This window comes from Petaurus breviceps, unplaced genomic scaffold (genome assembly GCF_028583685.1).
Source record: "Petaurus breviceps papuanus isolate PSGF00001 unplaced genomic scaffold, PetGlider_PUasm1.0 577, whole genome shotgun sequence".
Taxonomy (NCBI): Eukaryota; Metazoa; Chordata; class Mammalia; order Diprotodontia; family Petauridae; genus Petaurus; species Petaurus breviceps.
The window spans coordinates 406,423-416,501 of NW_027186389.1; the positions used below are offsets into that span (position 1 = coordinate 406,423).

Here is a 10,079-nt window from a genome sequence, read left to right on the forward strand (position 1 = left end):
AACCCTTACATGTGGCTGGGTTGCATTCCTTCACATTTTTTTTTCAGATTGCCTTTGTATTCTTGACCTATTTTTCTTCCAGATAAATTTTGTTTTTATTTTTTCTAGTTCCATAATTTTTTGTACTTTGATTCAACTGGTAAAGAATAAATAAATTAATTTAGGAAAATTCTCACTTTTATTATATTGGCTCAGTCTAACCATGAACAATTAATGTTTCTCCAATTGTTAGTACTGACTTGGTACGAAAAGTATTTTGTTGTTATGTTCAAATAGTTTCTCAGTTGGTTGTGACAGCTAGACTGCCCAGGTTTTTTTTTTTTTTAATTTTGTCCACAGTTATATTAAATGGAATTTCTCCTGACATCTCTTCCTTCTCAATATGTAGAAATGCTGATGATTTATGTAGGTTTGTTTCATATCCTGCAACTTTACTAAAGTTGTTTATTCTTTTAAGTATTTTTTAGATGAGCCCCTAAATATATCATCATATCATCTCCAAGGGGGGGGAGGTTGAGATTTGTTTCTCTATTACCTATTCTAATTCCTTGCATTTTTCTTCTATTACTACTATAACTACTATTACTAGTACCTATAGTATACTAGTATGAATAATAGCAGTGATAATGGGAATTCTTCTTTTACCCCTGTTCTTATTGGGAAGATTTCTAGTTTATGCCCATCACCAATGAAACCTGCTGATGTTTTTAAATAGAAAGTACCTCGTGTTTTAAGGAAATCTGAATTTATTCCTTACTTTTTAGTGTTTTTACTAGGAATGAGTGCTGTAATTTATCAAAAGTTTTCTGCCTGAATTGATATAATCATATGATTTCTTTTGGATTTAGGTATTAATATGGTCAATTGCGTTTATAATTTTCCTAATATTGAACCAGCTCTAAATTCCTGTTTTATGTTCTATCTAGTTATGCTGTAAGATCTTTGAGATTTATTTCTGTAATCTCCTTGCTAGTATTTTATTTAAAATTTTTACATCAATATCCATTAGTTAAATTGGACTGTAGTTTTTCTCTGTTTTTGCTCTTCCTGGTTTCAGTATCTGCACCATATTGTGTGTCAAAAAAAAAAGGAACTTCACTGATCTTCTTTTCCTATCTTTGTGAATAGTTTATATAATATTGGAATTTTTGCTCATTAAATGTTTGGCAGAATTCACTTGTGAATCCATCAGTTCCTTGATATTATTTTTTTTCTTTAAGGAGCACAATGATGGCTTGTTCAATTGCTTTTTTCCTAAAATAGGTTTCTTATTATAGATAAATTTCTCCAATGAATATAGATGCAGATATTTTAAATAAAATATTAGTAGAAAAATTACAGCAACTTATCACAAGAATAGTACACTTTGAAAAGTTAGGATTTATATGAGGAAGGCAGGGCTGGTTCAATATTAGGAAAACTATCAGAATAATTTTTCATATCAACAACAAAACTAACAGAGACTGTATGATTTTCTCAACAGATGTAGATAAAGCTTTTGATGAAGTACAGTACCCTTTTCTATTGACATCCCTGGAGAGCATAGAAATAAATGGAGCTTTCCTTATAATGATAAGTAGCATCTACCTAAAACTACCAGTAAACATTATATCCAGTGGGGATAACTAGATGCATTTCCAATATGATTGGGCATGAAATAAGGATGTCTATTATCACCACTGTTATTTATTATGACAATAGAAACATCAGCTTTACCAATAAGAGAAGAAAAATAAATTAAGGAATTAGAATAGACAAAGAAGAAACTAAGTAATCACTCTTTGAAGATCATATGATGATATACATAGAGAATCCTAGAGAATCAAGTAAAAAGCCACTTGAAATAATAATCTTTAGCAAAGTTACAGAATATAAAATAAATCCACATAAACTACCTGCATTTTTATACATTAGTAACAAAGCTCAACAGTACAAGATATAGAAAGAGAATTCTATTTAAAGTTACTGTAGACTTTATAAAATATTTGGGAGTCTACCTGCCAGAAAAACCTCAGGGACTATATGAACACAATTACAAAACACTTTTTACACAGATAAGGTCAAATCTAAATAACTGGAAAAGCATCAGTTGCTCATGGGTAGGTAATACATTAAAAATGACAATTCTACCTAAACTAATTTACTCATTCAGTGCCATACCAATCAAACTACCAAAAGTTATTTTTTAGAGTTAGAAAAAAATAATACCAAAATTCATCTGGAAGAACAAAAGGTCCAGAATATCAAAGAACTTAAAAAGAAATGCTTGGGAAGGTGGCCTAGTCATGACAGAACTTAAATTGTATTATAAAGCAGCAATCATCAAAACTACATGCTACTGGCTGAGAAACAGAGGGATAGACAAGTGAATTAGGTTAGGTAGACAACACTTAGTAGCCAAAGATTATAGCAATCTACTGTCTTATAACCCCAAATTCCCCACCTTTTGGGATAAGAACTCACTGTTTGACAAAAAACTACAGGGAAACCTGGAAAATAAATAGCATGGTAAAAACTAAGCATAGACCAGTGTCTGACATCAAATACCAGAATAAAGTCTAAATGGCTACATTATCTAGGTGTAAATGCTGACACAATAAATAAATAAATTAGGTGAGCAGGGAATAGTGTATTTATCAGATTTATGGAGAATAGAGGAACTTATGACTGCACAAGAGATAGAGAACATTATGAAATGCAAAATGGATAACTTTGATTACATTAAATTGAAAAGTTTTTGCACAAAGCCAAAGTAAACAAGATTAGGAGGGAAACAGAAAACTGGGAAAGAATTTTTGCAACCAGTGTCTCTGATAAAGGCCTCAATTCTGAAATACATGGAGAACTGAGTCAAATCTGCAAGGATACAAGCCATTCCCCAATTGATAAATGGTCAAAGGATATGAACAAGATGTTTTCAGAGAAAGAAATCAAAGCTATCTATAGTCATTTGAAAAAATGCTCTAAATCAGTATTGATTAGGGAGATGGAAATCAAAACAGCTCTGAAGTATCATGTCACACCTATCAGATTGGCTAACATGGCAAAAAAGAGAAAATGATAAATGTTGGAAAAGATGTGGGAAAGTTGGAATACTAATTCATTGTTGCTGAGGCTGTGAGATGATCCAACCAATCTGGAAAGCAATTTAGAACTATGCCCAAATGACTTTAAAAGCATGCATACCCTTTGACCTAGCAATAGGTATACACTTCTAGGGCTGTATCCCATACAGATCAAACAAATGGGGAAAAGACCCACATGGACAAAAATATGTATTGTAGCTCTTTTTGTGGTGGCCAAGAACTAGAAATAGAGGGGATGCCCATCAATTGTGGAATGACTAAACAAGTCGTGACCTATGAATGTGATGGAATACAATTGTGCTAGAAGAAATGATGAAGAGGTGAACTTCAGAGAAACCTGGGAAGACTTATATGAACTAATGCTGAGTGAGGGGAGCACAACCAGGAGAACATTATACATGGTAGCAACCTGCATGTGCAAGGACTAGTTTTGATATCCTCAGTCCAATTTAGCAATCCAAGGACCTAAAATAATTCCAAAGTACACATGACTGAAAATGTCAGCCACATCCAGAGAAAGAACTATGGAGTTGGAAAGCAGAATGAAGCCAACTATTTTCTCTTTGTTTTATTTTGTTTATTTTTCATTCTCATGGTTTTTCCTATGCATTATAATTCTTCTATGCAACATGACTAGTATTTAAATGTGTTTAAATAGTAATGTAGGTGTAGAGCCCGTATCAGATTGCAAGCCTTCTTGAAGAGGGAGGGGGAGAAAATTATAAACTTATGGAAGTGAATGTTGAAAACTAAAATTAATTTAATGAAAGTAAGGGGATAAGGGATAAGGGGGGGGGAGTGATAGAAGGCAGGGTAGACCGGGTGAAGAGGTAATCAGAATGAGTGTCATCTTAGGGTGGGGTGAAGGTGAGAGATGGGGAGAAAATTTGGAACCCAAAATCTTGTGGAAATGAATGGTGAATTCTAAAAAGAAATAATTAATTTAAAAATAAGTAAATAAGACGGGTTTCTTTAAGTACTTGTTTTCCTCTTCCATTAATCTGGGCAATTTATATTTTAGTAAATATTCATCCCTTTCAATTGAGTTGTTTGGTTTATTGGCCTTTACTTGGGCAATATACCTCCTAATAATTCTCTTAATTTCATCTTCATTCATTGTGCATTCACACTTTCTATTTTTGATACTAATAATTTGTTTTTCTTTATCTCTTTTGTAATAAAATTCACAAATGATTCATCTATTTTTTTCCAGAAAATCAGTGTGTAGTTTTATTTATTAGATTAACAGGTGATTTTCAATTATGTTAATCTCCCCTTTGATTTTCAGGATTTCAATTTTGGCATAAAATTGGGAATTTTACATTTATTTTTTCTAGTTATTTTATTTGTGCACCCAATTCACTTTTTTGCTCTTTATCTTATTGCTGTAAGACTTTAGAAATATAAATTTGCCATTAAGTACTCCTTTCTTTTTCTGTATTCCATTAATTTTTGTACATTTTCTCATTGATATCATTGATGAAATAATTTATTGACTTTATGATATTTTCTTTGACCCATTAATCCTTTTTTTTTTGTCTTTTTGGCTGGGGCTGGGGGAGGCAGGGCAAATGGAGATAAATGACTTGCCCAAGGTCACACAGCTAGTAAGTGTTAAGTCTCTAAAGTTGGATTTGAACTCCGGTCCTCCTGACTCTAGGGTTGGTGCTCTTTTCACTGTGACACCTAACTGCCCCCCTCCCCACATCATCCTTTAGAATTAAATTATTTAGTTTCCAATTAATTTTTTATCTATCTTTCTATGGCCATTTATTGAATGTAATTTTTATTGTAGTATGATTTCAAAAGGATGTGTTTAATATTTCTGTTTTTTATTATTTGGTTGTGAGGTTTCTATGCCCTAATGCATGGTTGCATAATGTCATGGTATCATGTACAGCTGAGAGAAATGTGTATTTATTTCTATTTCCATTCAAGTTTCTCCAGAGGTCTATCATATCTAACTTTTCTAAAATTTCATTCATCTCCTGAATTTCATTATTGTTCATTTCCTGTTTAAATTTATCTAGTTCTTAGAGGAGAAAGTTGAAGTCACCCACTAGTATGGTTTTATTCTTTTGTCCTCTAACTCAATTAACTTCTCCTTGAGAATTTGAATGCTATGCCATTTGGATTATATATTTTTAGTGTTGACTGTCTATGGCACCTTTTAGCAAAATGTAGTTTCCCTTTTAGGACAGCTAGGTGTTGCAGGGTATAGAAGATTGGACTTGGAAACAAGAAGAATCATCTTCAAGAGTTCAAATCTGGCCTCACTTACTGTCACTGTGAACTTTGGCATGACATTTAGCCCTGTCTGTCTCAGTTTCCCCATCTGTAAAATCAGTTGGAAAAGGAAATAGCATACCATTCCAGTATCTTTGCCAGAAAAACCTCAAATGGGGTCACAAAGTGTTGGACAGTTGAATGAAACAACTAATTAGCAACAACAAACATTTCCCTGCTTATTTCTTTTAATTAGGCATATTTTTGTTTTTACTTTGAGATCATATCTGCTACTCATACTGCTTTTTAAACTGCAGTTGAAAACCTAATAGGCTTTGCTCCAGCCCTATTAGTTTCAAGTGTGTTTTGTCTAAATAAGATAACATTGAATTCTGCTTTTATTAATCCATTCTGCTATCCACTACATTTTTGGGGATGAATTCATACCATCACAATCACAAGGAAGAATACTGTGTATTTCCCTCCCTTCTATTTTTCCCTGTTCATTCATCTCTTTCTTTCTGCCTCTTTCTCTTTCCCTTCTTATGCTATCCCTCCTCAAAAGTATTTAAGCTTCTGATACTGACTGCCAGACTCCACTCTCTATCCTACCATGTTTCCCTGATAATAAGACACTGTCTTATTATTTTTTTGGACAGAAAAACACCAGAGGGTTTATTTTCAGGGGAGGGCTTATTTTAATGAACATTGACAGCAATTTTAATAAACAGGTAAATGTGAACAAAAAAATGTACCTTTATTCAATAATGAATTCAATAAAGAACAGGATGACGCACTCACTGCTGCAGCTCTGATTGGATGCAGCTCGGAGCGCGGCGTGCGTTTCACTGGGGGGGGGAACGGTGCATACAGAGGGTACCGTAATGTAGCGTGTAGCACAGGGGATCACCTTCACTACAGTAGCAATCTCAATAGGGCTTATTTTCAGGGGAGGGCTTATTTTAGAGGAATCTTACACAGTAAGGGGAGGGCTTATTTTTGGGATAGGTCTTATTATCGGGGAAACACAGGTATTAATCTTGCTTTCTATTATCCACTTTCCTTTCTACTTGCTAGTAGGATAAGCTAGATTTCCATATCCAAATGAGTGCATATGTTATTCCCTCTTTGAGTCAATTCTGATGACAGTAATATTGAATCATTGTCCACCACTCACCCATTTATCCCTACACAGAAAAAGTTCATCCTTTTACACTTTTTTGCAACATAATTTTCCCTCTTTTTCCCCTTCCTTCTCTCTTTTCCCAGTGCATTCCTCTTTTTAATCCTTAGTTTTATTTTTTTTAATCTTACCATCATAATCAGCTCATACCCATGTCATCTGTCTCTGTATACTCCCAACTGCCTTAATAATGATAAATTTCTTTAAAATTCTTCACATGTGGGAGTCTAAACAGTTTAACCTTATAATATCTCTTCTGATTTCTCTTTTCTGTTTACCACTTTATACTTCTCTCAAGTCTCATATTTCATGTTAGACAAATTTTCTATTCAGATCTGATCTTTTCCTAATGAATGTTTGAAAGTCCTCAGTTTCCTTAAATGTTCCTTTTCCCCTCCAAATGATTATACTTAGATTTTCTGGGTACTTGAATCTTGGTTGTAATATTAGATCCTTTGCCTTCTGGCATATCATATTCCAAGTCCTCTGGTTGCTGTAGTTATTGTCCAGTACTTTCAGTCATATCTGACTCTTTGTGACCCCATGTGAAGTTTTCTTGGTAATTTTTCTTCTGGAGTAATTTGACATTTCCTTCTCCAGCTCATTTTACAGATGACAAAACTGAGGCAAACAGGGTTAAGTAACTTGCCCATGGAATCACAGCCAGTAAGCCTCTGAGGCCATATTTGGTTGCACAGAGATAATTCTTTCTGACTCAAGTAATCTATCAACTGAGGCACCTAGCTAATCCCTTTATGTGGGAGCCACTAAATTTGTTGTGATGCTGACAGTGGCTTGATTATATTTAGTCATTTCTTTCTTGCTGCTTGTAGTATTTTCTCCTTGAGGGGAAATTCAAGAATTTGGTTATAACATTTACTAGGAGTTTACAATTTTGGATCTCTTTCAGGAAGTGAATGATGGATTTTTTCCATTTATGTTTTACCCTCTGGTTCTATGATTATCAGGGATGTTTTCCTTCATGATTTCTTGAAATGTGATATCTAGACTTTTTTTTCTTCGTGGCTTTCAGGTAATCCAATAACACACTTTTCTCTCCTCAACCCATTTTCTAGACCAGCTGTTTCTCCAATGAGAGATTCCATGTTTTTATAACTTTTTCATTCTTTTGACTTTTTGTTTGTTTTTTGAAATCTCGTGGAGACATTAGATTCCATTTGCTCAATTTTCATTTTTAGGAATTCTTTTCTTCACTGAATTGCTTTATCTTTTACCAATTGGCCAATTCTGCTTTTTCAGGACTTGTCTTCAGTGTATTTTTCCTCTTTCACCAAACTTTTGAATTACTTTCATTAATTTTTTTTGCATAACTCTTATTTTTTTACCCAATTTTTCCTCTGTCTTATGTGATTTTTAAAATTGTTTTTGAGATGTTCCAAGAATTCTTACAAGACATATGGGGCATGTTGCCATTCCTCCTGACCCTCCAAACAAAATCTCCTCCACTTGTTTTAGGAAAGAGGGATAAATCCCAGAGGCTCTTCATTTCCATTGTGGAGATTAAATCAATCTATCAAGGGAATTACCAAAGAAAATGCTAATTAGCCCCTTAGAAATGGCCTCCATAATAAAGGTCAATACCCCAAGTTTCTACCCATTGGTTCTTTCCTTTAATAAGGAAAGAGATAAGGATCTCTGGGAGTGGATGTTGGTGTTTGTCCTTTGTCCTTGAATAGGACCATGACCACAGGAAGGTGATACAATGACTTGAAAGTGAATTGGATGTAAGTGAGGGAGGGCTGTGCAAAGTCACCAGCCTCACTATCTCCTCTGGAGCTATCTGGGCCCAGAGACAAGTTAGAGATCAGCATGATGGGAGATGGGCCCCTCTAGGAGTGGAATTACCCTTTCCCAAACCATCACCTAACTTCTTCTCTCTATGTCTGGCAGGAATAGCTGGAGACTGGAAAAACCACTTCACCATAGCTCAAAGTGAAGCCTTTGACAAACTTTTCCAGCAGAGGATGGCAGGGATAGACCAAAGGCTGTTCCCCTGGGAGCACTCTTGAGGGGCTGACAACTTGATGTTATCTTTGATTCTACATGTGATGGTTAGCTGGGCAACTTTATCTAATCCTGTTTCTAAACCCTAGATTAACTGATTCCAAGAAACCATGTCTAAGAGATACTTGACTACTTCAATCATGAGACCAAAATTAAGGCTCCTGCTTAGCTTGTTTTCCAATAATTCCCAGACCTGAGTCAGAGACAATGATCTTCTTTCTATTTCCCTGGTCCTATCCTCACCCAAAACGTAGTGTGCTTCCAAATAATGGAATCCCAACAGAGCTGCCCCCAACCCCAATATTTTAACTTCCCTATAGACCCCAGTGCACAGCAGGCATGTCCTGATTTGACAACTCAATCTGGCTTTAACTACATCACAGGCCCCCAAACTGAATCATAGACATCACTGAATACCTGGCCACTGCCCCTTGCTAGCTATTTCCCCCAGAGTCAATCCTCTAGTGGCCCTCTGTCCCTGAATCCAATTCACATAATTTTCCATAGAAGCAGGTGTTTCCATACACTCAACCTCAACCACATCATCCTTCTTGACCAGACAGAACCACAATAGCTAGCCAATCAGAAAGTACCATGATCAGGATATAGAGCATGATGCTTGACCACAAAATCATAGAAAGGGCTCACTCTAAGATAGCACCTGAGCAGTAATAGTAAAGAACCAACCTAGAGTGAACTTATAATGTGGAGGAATATATGATATTATCATTACCATACATACATGCTTCCACAATTTCTTTTGTATGCATTGTTGGTTAATTGCATGGACAGCACTACAGAACCTGGGATCCCTCCCCCAATACTTAATACCTTCACAAAACCCTTCTCTCCTCTCAGTATTAAATGTATTCCTATAGTCTACATAAATTTTGATTATATAATCAGCATTATAACCTCTATGAAATTGTCTGTCTTGCTTACTGAAGTTGCTATTTCTTTTAAGGAACATAATTCACCAGAGCATAAAACCTTCAAACCACAATAAAGTCTTTCTATCTCTCTTGGAGTCAGCCTGAGTCTTTGACATTTTTGGAGATTCCCACCCCTACACAACTTGTCCCTTATCAAAAGTATAACTGGTGAGATGAGAGAGGACCATAACTGAACTAGAACTAGGTTTTGGAGCTCTATACCACAGGTCTTGATAATTTTCATGTCTTTCCCTCACCTGTGCTCTGGGTAATTGAGACCTGATGACCATGTAAGTTGTTGTGGTTGTTCTTCAGTCATTTAAGATGTGACTAACATTCACTCCCCATCTGGGGTTTTCTATGCAAATATACTAGAGTGGTTTTCTATTTTTTTCTAGCTCATTTTTCAGATGGGGACAATGAGGTAAATAGGGTTGAGTGACTTGCCTGGGGTCATGTAGTTGGTAAGTGTTGGCAGCCAGATTTTAACCCAGGTTTCCTGACTCCAGGCAAAGGGGATCTCTCCATTGTACCACCTAATAGCACATGTATGCCCTTCAAAAAAGGAGATTATTTTTCAAATTACTTCATACTTAGTTCTATATATGAGATTCTCCTGTATGCCCA

General features: G+C 35.3%; 1 protein-coding gene across 1 annotated transcript in view; it reads left to right on the plus strand.

The window, feature by feature from the left end:
* SULT2A1 (sulfotransferase family 2A member 1) overlaps window positions 1-9,547 on the plus strand; it is a 32,089-nt gene extending 22,542 nt beyond the window's left edge. The window contains exon 6 of the mRNA XM_069103295.1: window positions 8,407-9,547. Coding sequence (XP_068959396.1) covers window positions 8,407-8,525 — 119 coding nt within the window. The 3' untranslated portion in view covers window positions 8,526-9,547. The remainder of the gene's footprint in view (window positions 1-8,406) is intronic.
* The last annotated feature ends 532 nt before the right edge of the window (window positions 9,548-10,079 follow it).